The following is a 16,121-nucleotide window of genomic DNA, read 5'->3' as shown; positions in this document are numbered from 1 at the left end:
ACGGCGCCGTGCGTCACAGCTCAGCCTTGTTTGCTCCTGCTCTGACTCAGCCCGCCTTTCAACGCATTAATGCGGTCTGCCGAAACGGAACAGTCAGACAGATGTAACTGTCCTTGTTCAGCTGAAACATTTTAAGGCCTTGCCTTTGACGCTCGCTTAATTATGGACACTGCCTATAGTTGCCGAAAGGATGCTGGAAAATAAGAATCAAATAATATGAAAACTGACTGCCCTGACATATTACAGTATTTACGGACTGCAATATTTTGCTACCTAGTTTGTGGCCTAAAGAAAAAGAAACATGTTCAGTTATGCTAGATTACTCCTAAATTCTTATTTTTTTAAACACAAACATATATCTATCCAAAGTAATATTAAAGAAAAATGTAATTTTCCCAATTGATAGTCCAATAAATGTCCATCCCGCCCACTTTCATAAAAGCACCCATAATGCTATATTAAAACGTGTTGCACACAGAGAACTAACTTAACGGCAACGATAAAATACAAAAGCCATTGTATTTTTAAAAATCATTTATTTCAAAAAATTATTCAAACACACTGTGTATAAAAAAAGTTTAGTTCTTCCACCCATGGTGGAATGTTTCATGTACATCAACAAATTTGATGCCCGAGACATCAGACAAAATCCTCTACATGATAAATTAAAAGATTTTTTTGTTGTTGACACCAGTTCATGCTTCTGCTTACAGCACTTCATATCTGTGTTGTCTAAAAAGGGGGGGGAACCCAAACTTATTTCGAGTTGGCTGATTTGACTTCCCAACTCATGATGGCACAATGTAAAACGGTTGACGCACTGTGAATCCAGTTCGATGACAACTAATTATCAGCTACATCCCAAGAGATGAAAAATGGGGTGCCGAAGCATTCGTATAACAAATTTCAACCTACCATATTATCTTTCTCTATTTTCATCACTGCTAAGCTGCCACATGGAGAAGATAAAATGTGCAAAATATGTCATGTTCCTCCTTACGGTCAATATAGGACACAGCAATTATCCAAGTAAAATGGAATACATATCTATCACTGTGAAAGACCGGTGGGATACACAGTCCCTTTGATGGGGAGCCTTCATGATGGCCTCCATCTAGGAAAACTACAAATACGAATAGGATGCGGACAAAAACAAATTGGAACTAAAAAATAAACTCAAAAACAAAATACAACAACAATCAATGTCATTAAAGGGAAGCAAGGGAAGACATCGTATTTACAGTTTCTGGAAATTAATTGTGAGGCAGCTGGATTATTGAATCATCCCCTCTGATTTCATGAAAGGGCGATGGTAAAAAAAAAAAAAAAAAACAGCTAGTTAAAAGGTCTTCCAGATAGTGGGAGAATGGGAAGAAACAAGCACCATGTTTTCACATTCCTGCTTCCTTCCTTTCTTTGGTGGCCAGTGACGAGACAAGCAGCACAGAGTTGACTAGTGTCGAATGTGAAGCGCATGATGAAGAGGAAGAGGAGCAGTAAGGCCGAGGTGACGAGTCCCGGGGAGGGAGAAAGGCCAAGATGACCAGCAGCTTTTGGCCAGAGTGACAAAATCCCCTTGGCAAAACATTTGTTAGCACCATTGTGTTTCAGAAAACACCTCGCACCCACCGTAATCTATACATATATATTTAATATTTACACACCTGTACAAAAAAAATCCCTGCAGTATAGTTGATAGTTTTCTTGAGGTTCAGTGGCCCCAGCCCATGAGGTGGCTGACACGAGCTTTCTCAGTCATGCGCCGAACCCGTCCCGAACGGGACCTGCCCAGGTTGACCGGGTCGTCGTCCTTGGAGCTGTGAGCGTCGTCCTCAGACTCGTCCTGGTACGTGACTGTCCTGCGGCCTTGCTGGCGAGTGTTCACCTGATGAGGCTTGTTGCACATGCTGCTGCTTCCTGAGCCTTTGGCGGCAGCTACGACCGACGCCGCTGTTGACGTGCTGTCCTCCTCTCCCTCCTCTTCGTCTGGTTCCTCCTCTTCTTCCAACTCCTCCTCCTCCTCTTCTTCTTCGTCCTCCTCCTGGAACTCAGGTCTTATATTTACTGGTTGTATTTTCTGTTCCTCTTCCTCCTCCTCCTCCTCCTCTTCCTCTTCCTCCTCCTCATCCTCCTTAACCTTTATGGGTTGCTGCACCCGTGCTTTCTTAGCACCCTTCATCGTGTCCTCCCCGCCTTTGTGTTTCCGCTTCCCTGAGGTGACTGTCTTGTTCTTCAAAGAGATCCGCAGCGACAGGCTGGGTGCTTTGCTGTAATCGTGATCTCCACCCTCCACGTATTTCTCCGCCTCTGAGTCCGAGCTGCTGTCACTGTTGGATGACGAGGAGGAGGAGGAAGACGACGACGACGACGCGGAGGAGGACTCTGACGAGGAGCTGTTAGACCCGGACTCGTCATCGTCCGACTGAGGTGCTGCCGCATCGCGCCGCTGCTCGGGGACGCTCTTCTGCTGCAGCTGGAGTCCTGATACACACAGTGCTACGTTGTCAACAGTTGACGACAACGCTACTTCGACAATAGACAACCAGTGTTCAACCGCCATATGACGAACCCCCATTAACCACGAGTGATATAATGCAAACCTGCCCGAAAAATATGGGCACCATTAAAAAAAAAAAAAGTTCTCACTTTCACACGCTTTAAATATATTTAGACTAATTAAAACACACTTTTAAATCTTCCCTCCACAGTTGTTACTCAGAGTGCCTACTCTCACTCTCTTGCTTACACTGTTCTGCAGAAACTTCAAGTTGTTCATCAATCTAACTGCTTCAAACAATTTTGTCATTTCACGTAAACAGTTTTTTTGATGGCGGCTCCTTTTGTTTTCTTATTTTCTGTTTGAGAGGGATGAAATTTCATCTGTGCAGTATGTTGCACATACTGCACAAATGAAATTTGACAATAAAGTTGTACTTAACTTGACCTGACATGCTCAGTTCAAGTTTACTGTATAAATGACACGAAATGCAAAAATAAAACTGCCAGGGACGAAATGAGTTGATTCTTCTGCCTCAGAGTGATACTGGGTCCAATCGGAACACCCACTCATTAAGTTTCATGGACAAAAGAATGAAGTGTCTGATACCTGATTTCTTGGTCGCAGTTGCTGCGGTGCGCTTCGCTCGGTGCCGCTGACGGTTTCTGTTGTCACTGCTTGTCCCTGAACTTGGAGAGGAAGGCTGGAGGTCGTAGGCCTCCTCTGCCTGTGCTACACTTCTGCTTTGCTGAGCTAAAGAAACACAATGTCAATGAGCACAATGAAATGCATTGCATTTGACCTCAAGTCATCCAATTGTGTTTGTAAACCTATTCAACCATTTTCAATAATAGGTTGCAGGTGAACTACCTTTCGGGGAAAGATGAAGTACACCCTATCACGATTCATGCTCACATGAACTGTAATCCAGGGTCTTTTTTTTAACCTAATATGCATGTTTTTGGAACATAGGAAGAAGCCTGGGGACCGAGAGGAAACACGCAAGCACGTGCACCCCACACCTAAGGCAGGAGCCGATATTCAGCCCTGAGGCGGGCATAATCGGCACTCACCCACCATGCTGCCATGTTTATAAATAGAATCAAACTAATTTCATACCGGGGGGGCCCCGTAGTCCAGTGGTTAGCGCGTCGACTTCACAGTACAGAGGTACCGGGTTCAATTCCAGCTCCGGCCCTCCCTGTGTGGCGTTTGCATGTTCTCCCCGGGCCTGGGTGGGTTTTCTCTGGGTACTCCGGTTTCCTCCCACATTCCAAAAACATGCATGGCAGGCTGATTATTTACTCTAAATTATCCCTAGGTGTGAGTGGGGGGGTGGAAGGTTGTTCGTCTCTGTGTGCCCTGCGATTGGCTGGGTACCAATTGGGGGTGTCCCCCGCCTACTGGCCGATGACAGCTGGGATAGGCTCCAGCAGCACCCGTGACCCTAGTGAGGATGAAGCGGTTCGGAAGATGAATGAATGAATAATTTCATACCTTTATGTGGTCTCTGAGAGTGATTCTTCACTGAGGTCTTGGATTTTTTGGACTGTGACACCGTATCTGTCTTGTGCTTCTTTTTAGCGCTGAACATGTGTAAACAAAAAACAAGGGATTTAGAGAACTCAATCGGAGCCCAACTGTGACAGGTACATTCTGGAAAATCTTTATGCAATAGTTTATCAGAAACGTTGCAATGTTTTAGATGACCCAAACTGCAACATGCAAATAAAAAAACAACATTGTCCAGTCTGATCACATTTTCCCCACCACAGCGGCTCAGAGCAGTTAACATTTAGTACAATGCACAGCACAAATCTGCCAATACTGAACTGAGAGTATGTGCGTGGTGGTGGTGAGACTCATTGTACCTCACAGTGGGCGAGCTGCCTCCATTGTGCAACCGATTCCTGTAACTTTCTCTTTGACGAGCCCGCCGTTCGTTCTGAATGGCCGACTTGTGGTCAGAGATGATGGAGATGATGCTTTTTTCAAAAAAGGCCGACAAGCTGAGTGTCATTGTGTAGATCTTAAAACAGAAAACCCAATATTCAGAACTTCAGACTTCACGTAGCATGTATGGTGGAAGCAACTTTAGGGCTATACCTGGGATTTCTTGTTTGGTGTATACGCTTTGGAGTTGCTGAAAATGAGGCGGACATCCTTGGCAAACTCCATTGGGCTCTCGTAATTGCCAGCAATCAGCGTCTCTGACACAGTGCCCAGATCCATGGGAGTGTCAATAATGTCTCGGTAGTCCTGAACAAACGAGGGCACTTAAATTTTCCAACTGTGTTATATTATAAGACATATCTTTATGAGCATTATGTGAGGTAGTGCTTGTCTGTATACACCAGATCTTCTTGCTGATTGTTTTACCGGATACTCAAAGAGATCAACCGGCTGTCTGAATGGCTGAGAATCATGGGAGGAGATCATTTTACGCAGCAGTTCTCGACATTGGCCTCGCCACGCTCTCACATCCAAAACTACCCCGCGCTTCTTTGAGTTACTTTCCTGGAAGACAGAAAAGAGCGCACTGTGGCAAATTCTAGGAATATAGATGCCGTTTTGAAACCTCCTGGCTGTGTAAGGATTAACTCATTCAATACCAGCCAATTCTAGACCAAGTCTGAAAAGACGTTTAAAAACGTCTTTGGGAGTGAATGAGTTAAGATGAATTGACGTGGCCAGGTGTCCCTCACCCGATGTCCTGAAGATGTCCCCGGAGTGTCAGAGTCCACATCCACTTCTCTTGCCTACAGGGGAGCACATAAAACCCAAATTTAAAACAAAAACAGCAACAACAAAAAAAACAGACATTAAAATAAGTAAAATATTCCATCTTACCTCGTCTTCTCCACTGCTGAGCTCAGATTTTAGTCTATAATAAAGATTCAAGATGTCTGTGCAGCTTTGGTCTCTGGATCCAAGGAAGAGGTGCATAATTAGCCCATTGCCAAAGTAATGTGCCACGGTAAACTATCAAGTGTGATGCAGTATAGGGAACGTTCCAAATTCACTTAAATGTTCTAAAAAAAAGAGAAACAAGCAGGGGCAAACTAATGTTAATGCATTACCCGATGTAGTGGAGGAGAACGTCTGTCACCACTTTGGCCGCAGAAACAATTGGGCTCTGGGGTTCGTTGAACGTGCGGGCATTGTGTTCAATGTAGCGCACTTCCCACATCAGAGCGGAGATCCGCCTGGAATAGAAAAATGCAACATTACAACCACGTTCGAATCAGTGTGGTTGTGTGTGCTACGCCCGACCTGTAGAAATGGCTCTCCAGGCGTTTGTGGATTGTGCTGATGTCCGTGGGGTAGGCCACCACCGTGCAATACAGAGGATACGCCTCAAGATTTACAGGCGAAGCAAACGGCTTGGCAACATCTGTGGAAAGACAGATCAAACATGAACATAGTTGACATGCATGACAATTAATCCACCACCTTCTGTTAGTTACCGAGTGTAAGCAGCTGATCGATGCCATGGATGATTCTCTCGCACTCCTCATCCCGAGTGTGCGCCCCCCACTCTCCTTCCTGAGGCTTGTAGAGCAGAGCTTCGAGCTCCTCCTCTGCCACCTCCACTCCGGCACCCACCTGGTCGGGTAATAAAGCTAAGAGCAGGAAAAATGGCTCAGGATCATTATGGCGCTTCTGCAGAGCTCGCTGGTGAACTTATCATTTGATTCAATGTGTGTTAGAGGAGGGAAACATCTAAAACATGCAGGATAGTGGCCCTTAAGGACCGAATTTGGACTCCCTTGGGTTTGTCGGTGGCGGGCTGCGCCTGTGCCAAATGCAATGTGAAAGGGCTGAAACAGTGCTATTGTTCCAAACTTCAACACCCTTTTCCAGACAAAACATTTTCCGGCCATATTTCACACTGACATAAATTTGTTGAGCTGAGATCATTATTTCTTAGTGACATTTTTGTTTTGTGATGTGATGAGAAATTCATTGGACACAAAATATGTGCCTCGGCTCAATAAGGTTGGAAAACAGGCCAAATTAGACAAATCCAATTGCTTGAAGACTACTAACCTTCCTCTGGAATAGGTTCCATGTCCCAAGGACTCAATTTCTCCTGCTCACCATTGTCCCACCTGATGAGACAAAGGAATTGATCCAGGCCATACTGACAACACAATTTATCTGACTGAAACGTAAAGAAAATATAATTGGGCAATATTAACTACATTTTGATGGGAAAAAAACACATGTAAAGGCACTTACTTGACTGCAAAACATTGAAACAGGCTGTCTGGATAATCCAACTGCAATGGCTCCTGGTCCTCCACCAGGCCAAACCACCAAGCGTCATCGATGATGCTGCGGAATCTCATACCTGAAGTAAGCAATGAGAAAAAAAAGTCAGCAACAACTCCACATCTATTAACTGGCCTAAAGAGGGAGAGTTGCACACTGCCTTAACCTGGCTGCCAGTTGTGGTCTTTAGCTTCATTGTAGAACTGCTGCAGTACAAGGAAATCTATGACATCGGGCATGTCATGGTACCTTTGAAAGAAAATGAAGTGTGAGATTAAATGAGAGATTCGAGGAAATCAATTTCATAATTGACTTAATACGAAGACACACTTCAGGGAGAATGAGTCATTGGTCATCTTTCCTGAGATCGGGTCTAAAAAAGCCAGTTTTAGGCAGCAGAGAGTGGGCGGTCCCACTTCGTATTTAATTCCGACGACCTTCACAGACTCTTGGTCCTGTATTGGGTCACAAGCAGAAAGACCAGGACACAAGATCAATAAATCGCGAGTACTGGTTATAAAAACCAGTGTCTCTAGAGCACAACCGAGAACAAGTCAATTAATTGTTGCTGACACGTTGAACACAATAAATACATATTCAAGATTTGTCCTACAGATGCATGACTGGAACCCACCTGCCGAGCTATTTCAATCCAAAGTGATGTGACAATTATTCCAATGTTTTTGTCAGTGAAAATAAATGTAGGCCCTATTTCACAAGACAATGTTAGTTCAATGGGGAGCCTTACCCTGAGTTGGATTTTGTTCCATGGTTGTTTCTGAGGGTTGATGCTGTAGGCTTTGGACCTACGGACTGCCCGGACATAAGCCTGGTGGCCCTGTTTGAAGTAGATGAGCTGAAGACAGACAATTAGTGATATAGTCAACCAAATGAAAACATATACAAACTTCAGAATGCAGATCTCATGTGTGTTTAGCATGGTTTTGTACGAGAAGCTCCATTATAGGTTTCTTTTTGTGTGCCTAAGAAATTTGTCAAGGGGGTGGGTTAACAAACAATCGTACAAAAACAATACATATAAACACCAGATATACATTGCATTGCTGGTATATGACGGTCAATGTTTAACTTTTTTTTTAGACTTAGTAAAACATCCATCCATCCATTTTCTAATATACTTATCCTCACGAGGGCCGCGGTCTGAGTCAAACAGTGTCAATCAAATAGTTCATTATGCATGAGTTTTGAGCTTGAGCCATTGGTGTACAATGTCAATTAGTGAAAAGAGCAAGTGTCTACCTCATCTCCCATTTGTGGGACAAAGGGGGAGCGATGTGGAATGGTCTCCATTATCCATGAGGGTGGCAGCCACGCCAATGCATCAAGTCCTCCCAGTGAGGTTGTGGGTTTCTGAGAACAAACAGAGTGAAGAGAGATACATGCTAGGAAAAGAACATTGATACTGGACAGAGATCAAGCAAAGTTCTTCACAAATAAGTTTGCAATGTGGCAACAAATGCTGCAGGCAGGCACAACTCACTTGTTTGGTCTCTTTGGGCTTTTTCTTCTTCTCTTTACTTTCCTTTGTCTTTTCCTCCTTTGCATTCTCATGACCTTCTTCCTCCTCCTCGTCCTCCTCCTCAGAGCTGCTGTAACCAGAGGGCTGGACAGGCCTCCTGGTGGATCGCTTTGGGGGTTGGAGGTTTATCCCAGCATCGGCGGTCCAATCAGAGTACTCACTGGAGGAATCACTGCAAGTGAAGGATGGGTGTTAAGTCTGTGGTAGTGAAATGAAGCTGCTTCCATCAAAAGGTGCTCACCTGGAGCTGCTCTCACTCTGCCACTGAACTTCACTGTCAGAGGACGCACTGCTGGCCTCCCCCTGCTCAGCTCCCTGGTTAAAAAAAAACAAAACACAAACATAAAAAACACGGTTAAGCATCAGCAAATGGCAGACTAAAGATTGACTTTGGGAGTTAGGAATGGCCCTCCAGAAAAGAATTTTCATCTAATCATGGCGAAAGATTGGAACAAGTTATTTCGATTTTGCAGATTTCCTTTCCCTTTGTTAGGTGAAACCAATGCACAATGAAATTTACTCTTGGCATTGTTTTGAGGTACCGTATTTTCACGACCATTCGGCGCACCGTATGGTTGGGCGCAGTCTCATTAATGGGTGCCATTTCTGTATTTTACACAGACAATACGCACTATATTATTGGCCGCAGTTTTAAAGTGGTAAAATATACGCCAGCTTAAACATACGGCATGGGCTTGAAGCATATGGTAGCATGCCAACACATACAGATAAAAGCTAAAAACACGTTTTTAAAAAGACAACGGAAGCAAAACTGAGTTCCGTCACAGTCACTTGCGCCTTTTCTCTATATAAGCAGCGTGTCGGCTGTCGGTCAGGTTTTGGAACTCAGCGCATACACAAGACGCTCCGCATCATAAGGCATCCTGTCCATTTTGGAGAAAATTTAAGACTTTTAATGGCGCCTTATAGTCGTGAAAATATGGTATAATACTTTATAAATATTATAAATTTACATCCTTTTTTTTGCAAGAAAGAGGACTAACTTCTCTTTCACTCTCAGAGTCTGCATTGCTGTTCGAAGTACGTTCGTGACCGCTCCGGTTCCGTGGACGGCGGACTTGAGCCGAGCGGGTGTCATAGGTATGCCGCTGCTGCTTTTTCTTTGTGGGCCGCAAGGAGCGCAGGCGTGTGGCCAACGGCTCAGCCTACAAATGATAGAAAGAAAGGATGATACACAAAAAATATATATTACAGAGACCGATCTTTTGTGTTTATAGTAAAAATACAATAGTGGAGAAGTAGGTACACAAACCTTGGGTGGACAAATAACAGGTTTCTTTCTCCTCTCTGCGTTGTACAGAAAACATTCTCTATCACTTTTGGCTTGTCTGCTTTCCTCCATAACGCTGAAGAAAAAAAAAAAACATTCATTCATCATAGTTCCAGTTCTCACGCTTTTGAAAAAGAAAAAAAAAAATCGGATGAAATTCCTTTCTGCTGTCTTACTTGAATACTCCTTGCGGCAATTCATTGACCATCACTCTGCGGCTCCAGGCCAACAAGTCTCTCTCTGTGGCCACTTGACTGCGCAGAGCATTATGTTGCATTTGCCACATGCCGTCCACCTGCCCACTCCTACGAGGACCCGCATCTGGAGAAGAAGCTACCACCTCCACTGCATCACCTGCCAAATGAAATTTAGATAGTATTTTACAAATTTCATGAGGTGTTCAATTTTATAACAGAAACCACATACTGGTAACGAGAGCAACAAGACATACCCTCTGCTTCATCAGCCTGGAGTTCTGCATTCTGATGCTCATCCTGATGGTTCTGCAACTGTCTGATGAGATTGTCCAGAATACTTTCTCCATTTTCTGCAGTTTGCTGGCCAAGAACCTGCTCAACCAACTCGCCTTCATCTTGGAAGAACAAAATCCAAATCCTATCAGTTTTATTTTCAGAGGTTAAATGGTGGATGGCTAATGAATTGTTAAAAGAGGGCATGGATTACTGTTAGCCATGTATCCAAGTTGAGGTATTAGCTGGTCGTCCTTGCAATTCTCTCTTCCCGGTACCAAGCGCTGATAGTGTGTAGGGTGCGGATTTCCGTCGACATCCACTAGGAAAGGTGGAGGCATGAGGTGTGGGGCCTGCTGCGTCTGCTCATCCAGGACATAGTTGTTTGAGTCTCGGATAAGAGGCCGGTAGTCCGTGTGAAAAAACATCTGGTCAGGAATCTGGATGGGATGGAAACAGTGTTTCTGTTGTTTACAGAACAGCAGCTGAATCTTTGATGAAACCTAAAACCTAATTCTACTCTGGTGATTTAAGAACCTTGTGTGCAACAACTGGTATTAAATGGGTTAACTATCTGATGGGATGAATGGTGCAAGTTATTGCATATATAAAGCCGAAACAATGCATTCAGATACCTTCTCATATGGTGTGCTGCAACCAAAGCCAAAGATTAGCAAATGGCCATGTGAGTCAGTGCAGGCAAAATGCTGACCATCAGCTGAGAACTTGCAGTCATAAATAGCCCCATGGCCTTGACCTTCAATCTGGGAAAAAAATGATAAATATGGGTAAATATGAGCTGGAAAACATAATCAATAAAGAGATGGCCCATAAATAATCAACCCATTTTTACTGGATTACCATGTTGAAGAAATTGCGAATCTTCACTCCCTTGCTCAGGTCCCAAATGTAAACATTGCCATCATGGCCGGCTGACAACATGATGCGCGAGTCAAATGGGTGTGCCTCCAGCACGAACACCTCATCGTCATGACCCTGAAGCAGAGAGTAAGATCTTGATCACATGATTCTTATTTTCTCACATCACTTTTGTCTCATGGGGCAGCAGAGTGGAGAGGCCTACTTAAAACTACTCACAGATAAAACATGCAGCAACTCTCCAGTCGTTGTATTCCACACTTTAAGATGGTAGTTTGATACGGCTGTGATGACGGTGTGATCGGTGCGGTCCCAAGCCACCATAGTCACCACTAGCTTCGTTTTATCATCGCCATTGACAACTGAACCTCTGCAGGAAAACGTTTGCATGCATCATGGAACACTGAGTGGAATTGTTGCATCATGCCACCACGGGCGCAGACATCTTTTTACCCTGGAAGTCTGGCGGCCATGTCTAAAGTGATGCTCTTCCACTCTTGTTGTTGGTAATGCCAAATCCTAGCTGTGCCATCACGACTGCCACTCACAAACTTGAGGCTGCACACATATACATATTAAAAACTCAACAACAAACACTGGAGCTTTATGAATAAATTAATTCAGCGCAAAATCAAAGGTTTCAAGAGTTTCTCAACACTCATAGAAAGTGTGTCGAAAACTTTCTTACGGTGGATGTGAATATCAGACAAGAATCTTACCTGTCACTATTATTGCAAAACTGGACGACCACAACTTTATCCTACAAAACCAGAATGGTGACATGTTAACACATCCAATGATCTAGCAATATAATCATGTAGCATTGGCGTTTCTCACCGTATGAGCGTCCAACTCTGAGAGCTTCATAGGGGTTTCAGTACCGAGGTAGTAAACCCTGACCATGTGGTCGCTTCCACCCGTAGCCATGAACATTCCACCTATTCACAAAAGTCTCAATATGAAAAAGTCACACCCATTTTCCACAATTCTAACATCAGCGTTGAAGAAGTGTGGATGGTCAAATTTTCTTAGGCAAGTACACTGACCACCACTGAAGGAGGAACTTGAGACCTGCACCCCAGGACGTGACCGCTCAACAAATTTGACTGGCTGATCACTGCGGATTGTGAGTGCACACGCATTTCCAGTAAGAACAACTTAAAATGTAGAATACTGCGATGTTTGGCAGCTGTCTGTAATGCTTACTTGAATTTCATGCTGACTGAGTGCCATTTCCAGAAACACACCATGCCATCTGCACCTGTAGAGGCCAGGTACCGCGTCACACCCTTGGCTGAAGGGCAGAACTAAAAGAAAAGGGAAGACGTTTTTATTTGGTTAGTTAGGATACAAATATTTTTTTTTCTTGAGTTTTAACAAGCATGTACATTATACTCACCTGAATGGATGTGATTGAGGCAGTGTGCGCTTGCAGAACGGTGATGGGTGCACAGGTCCGCAGGCACCAAACTCTGATAATTTTGTCACAGCTTGCCGAGGCGAGGAGAGAGTTCTCGTAGTTGATGGCCATATCACAGATCTCAGCCGCATGGCCACGGAGTGTTGCAAGTAGCCGGCCATCATCTGTAGCCCAGATTTTCACAAGGCAGTCATCTGAACCCTAAAACACAAAAGATAAGAAATCAGATTAGACAACTAATTTCCAGAAACAACTGACCTCAATGGCCCATAAATCATGACTCACTGTAAATATTCGTCGACCGGTGCGGTCAAAGGCTACACAGTAGACTGCTGATAGGTGGCCCAGGATACGTTTGTGTATCCTCATGTGTTGGTAAGAAGAAGACGGCAGTGCCTGGCCAAAACGAACTGTGCCAGTAGTCTGCCGAGCGCCAATGACGGATACTTAAAACAAAGACATTTGAAAGTGAGTTGTCGCAACACTTAAAAACAGTAAAAAAGGGAATATTTATTTTCATGAAGACTAGCAACTACCTATAGCAATAAATACATTGCAAATAATTTTAGTAATAAGTAACCGTTGTGTTGAAAATAGCAAGTATGCATACAAAGAAAAGGGTGCTATATGTTCACGTTTTAAGTGTTTTTTTTAAGGTCAGAATGATCATAAATTGTGACAATTGTTGGGGTCTCAAAAGACAAGGCCAAAAGGATGACAACTGTACTCTTCAGACTCCCATGTGCCATTTTTTCAGTGTGAAAGAAGCTCTTGTAGTTGGTTTTAAGGTGTGGAATTATTTTTTACTTGTGAATATTTCCAACCAGTTTCAAAAGTACTCATATTATGGATCCCCAAAACATCAAAAGAACATTCTTATTATGAAACATGCTCCTCCACACTCCAATTCTTCCAGAGTTGCTTGCTGAAATTGTAAAAAACAATCCTGATGTTCCAAATTAAGGATGTGAGACATTTGCTCAACTGGTCTGAGACACATTTGCGCGTTCAGATAATTACATGTCATGTCAGAAACTCTGGCTATTTAATAACAAGAGCTTGAAAGAGATAATCTACTCAAATCCCAAAAAGGACATAATGCAAAACAAAACATAATGCTGAATACTCAAGTGTTTTGTAGTGATATGGAAGCATAGAGAGAAGCTCAAGCCAATGTTTGGGTGGTCATACACACCGACATTGGTAGAATATCCATTGTTGACTGGCGGTTCTGGTGGGCGTCCTCTGTGGAGTGCAGCAACAGCTGAGCCACTGCATACTTTGTGACTACAACCTAAATTAAACATATTTGGGTTACAGAAAAATGCTATATTAATGAGAATGTTATGCAAAAGCAAGAAACTCTCAAAAGCTCATATCCCCGTGTAATATAATTTTTTTTGAATGATTACTTTTGGTGGTACGAAGCAAGGACTGTCTTCCCAAGCCCAGAAGCGTTTGGACGCCAGGAACACTAGGCGGGATCTCCTTCTCTATGAGTGGGCCTATCCTCTTACAAAGGCGCAGTAGATAGTCTGCAGGAATGTGCTCATTCAAAACCACCTGCAATTAGAGACAGACAGCAAACGGCAATTTTATGCGTGCTCACTCATACACTCGCGCGCGCACACACACACAGACACATTTCGACATGTACAATTAACATGCTGTTATACACAGATCCAAACAGATGAGTGTGGCCTTAAATTGACCGTGCTGACATTCATCTCTGCAGTTTAAAAACAAAGAAAAATAATAATTTAATTGTGTTAACAGAAGCCTTTCAATGTGACGTAATACAAACAGTACCGGATCTCTGGAATCGAAGGCAAACGTGCTAACCACTATAACATTGTACTGTCTGCACTTTCAATCTTACTTTACTTTTTCCAAATACATTTCATCATCACAAAATGAGACATAATGTATTATTGGTGTGTATTTGTTGTTTTTTTTTTTTTTAAAATAGAACGCCTAGTCCTCTCCCAGGCTCAATTTAACCTAGAAACAACAGTGTTTCGATAGCTGGCAGTAATTGTCAGGCCTCCTCCTCCGGTTGGCTCTAGATTTCAAACGCTGAACTTGATTGGCTAAGAGTCATTAATGACAGCTAGATTCAACCAATCCGGGCTCTGAAAAGAGAGTTCGCCTCCCACTTCCCCCTTACACAAGAGCAAGCCGAAGCTATTAATCAGCAGCCCGTTACGAATATAAATGTAAAAATTAAAATAAAGTTCCGAACTGCACCGCTGCAACAAGTTTGCATCGTTGAAAAAAAATATTCACAACAAGACAGTTTGGTGATTACAAAATATTCATTCAACACGATTAAAAATAAATAAAATATATTCACTCACCCAATCTTGGAAGTTCCGTTTATATTTATTTCCGTCCCATGTCCATCGTTGTGGGATCAACTAAAGTTAAAACAAGTTGTTAGGAGACAGTGCGAGGACAATGGCCTCCGTTCGCGACTACTCGTTTCTTTGTGGAACTCCGGGGGGTGAAAAAAAGATTAACTATGACTTACAAAGCGACCAAATAGCAGGCAAGAATCGGCGATCCAGAACAAATTGAAAGGCAAATTGTTGGTGTTGAACCTACCTCATATTCCTCCAGCTCTTCGACCAAAATCTAACAACGGACACACACGGAATCAACGTTAGCTGCTAGCGCTTGGCTAGCCAAATTGATTCGGGCAAACTACACTGCCGTTATCGGTAAATGTGTTTCTTGTCGAGTTACCTTTGCTGATTTTTGACAAGGTCCAGATTGCAGGAACCTGGCAATGAGGTAATACAGTTCTGGAAGGGAGAAAGCGACGTGTTAGCATATGTTGTTACCGTTGAGTCGCGCTAATGCTAAGGCAGATTTGGCTCGCGCTCTGTTCCTTAGCTCGCTAACTCACACGCAAATGCAAAACGGTGGGAAATGGCAAATGTTTCCGAATGGATAGGGCAAGTGAGTGGCACTCACCGCATTCGACTTGTGAACATCGTGTTCCTGCCATGGCTCGAAAGGGACGGGCGGCATTAAAACAACCTGATGTTTTGGCTCGCCCGTTAGCCGCCGGGCTAGCTAGTAGCTTGGGGTGTGTAGCTAAAGAGGCTAACGTTAGTGAGTGGCCTCTCTAAAGTTGCTGCCTGGGAGTGCACCCGGCCCTTTGTGCTGGCGCCCTCTAGTGACGGCTAAGCGACATTGCCTGTTGTTCCTTTGACAAACATGACGAGTCGGAGCATAAATCAAAGATATGAAATTATGATATAATTTAGCCTTTGTTTTATGTCTGAAAATATATTATGGCGCTGGCAGTACCGTGATCTAGTGTGTATGGCTTGCACGTGCATGTTTGGGGTTTAACTGTCTTCTTACTAGGGTACACAGTATTCATTTTTTGAGGCCCATGCCGATATTTAAAAAAAATCCGATGACCGATTAATGAGCCGATTTTTTTATTCGAATAAAATAACATGTTAAAGAAGAAATATGTAATTAGCAAAATACCTTGTTCCCTTAACTCTTACAATAATAAGTATAAGAGTTTTCAAAGTAACGATGTAGAAAATGGATGGCTGGAAGATGTAACTAGGGCTGAACAATGTATCTTTTTTTTGGTTGAAATTGACATTCCAGACAATGTGATCACATGATCTTCAAAGCTTCAGGTTTGTTTGTTTATTTTTTTATTTTTTGCATTGCTCATGACTAACCCAGAATCGTTGTATTAACTATCTCACACACAAACGCAG

At 43.3% G+C, this 16,121-nt stretch overlaps 1 protein-coding gene across 1 annotated transcript; it reads right to left on the bottom strand.

Annotated features, from left to right (window-relative positions):
• Positions 1 to 516: 516 nt before the first annotated feature.
• Positions 517 to 15,545, bottom strand: brwd3 (bromodomain and WD repeat domain containing 3). The gene is made up of 40 exons (XM_052047621.1): positions 15,349 to 15,545; positions 15,118 to 15,176; positions 14,977 to 15,006; positions 14,730 to 14,789; positions 13,785 to 13,935; positions 13,568 to 13,666; positions 12,658 to 12,818; positions 12,352 to 12,573; positions 12,159 to 12,259; positions 11,999 to 12,069; positions 11,790 to 11,890; positions 11,672 to 11,712; positions 11,406 to 11,510; positions 11,172 to 11,322; positions 10,935 to 11,069; positions 10,709 to 10,837; positions 10,288 to 10,513; positions 10,055 to 10,195; positions 9,780 to 9,957; positions 9,586 to 9,679; positions 9,317 to 9,478; positions 8,554 to 8,627; positions 8,274 to 8,484; positions 8,033 to 8,143; positions 7,521 to 7,628; positions 7,103 to 7,227; positions 6,939 to 7,021; positions 6,740 to 6,851; positions 6,548 to 6,609; positions 5,965 to 6,120; positions 5,771 to 5,891; positions 5,578 to 5,703; positions 5,348 to 5,420; positions 5,203 to 5,256; positions 4,877 to 5,014; positions 4,604 to 4,756; positions 4,369 to 4,526; positions 3,995 to 4,083; positions 3,107 to 3,250; positions 517 to 2,481 (listed from the first exon to the last, which is right to left on the bottom strand). Exons 1-40 carry the CDS (start codon positions 15,380 to 15,382, stop codon positions 1,712 to 1,714), a joined length of 5,319 nt encoding a protein of 1,772 aa, XP_051903581.1. The 5' UTR covers positions 15,383 to 15,545; the 3' UTR covers positions 517 to 1,711.
• Positions 15,546 to 16,121: the final 576 nt, after the last annotated feature.

The sequence above is a fragment of the Hippocampus zosterae genome, chromosome 16, assembly GCF_025434085.1.
Source record: "Hippocampus zosterae strain Florida chromosome 16, ASM2543408v3, whole genome shotgun sequence".
NCBI classification, from domain to species: Eukaryota; Metazoa; Chordata; class Actinopteri; order Syngnathiformes; family Syngnathidae; genus Hippocampus; species Hippocampus zosterae.
The sequence above is the reverse complement of the archived record's forward strand: the minus strand, read 5'-3'. Positions and strand labels throughout refer to the sequence as shown.

Coding starts and splice junctions, on each gene's coding strand:
- brwd3 (XM_052047621.1), bottom strand. CDS start 15,382: ATGGCAGGAACACGATGTTCACAAGTCGAATGCG. Junction 6,121..6,547: donor GGAACCTATTCCAGAGGAAG/GTTAGTAGTCTT, acceptor TCCTGCTCTTAG/CTTTATTACCCGACCAGGTG. Junction 5,892..5,964: donor CGATCAGCTGCTTACACTCG/GTAACTAACAGA, acceptor GTCTTTCCACAG/ATGTTGCCAAGCCGTTTGCT.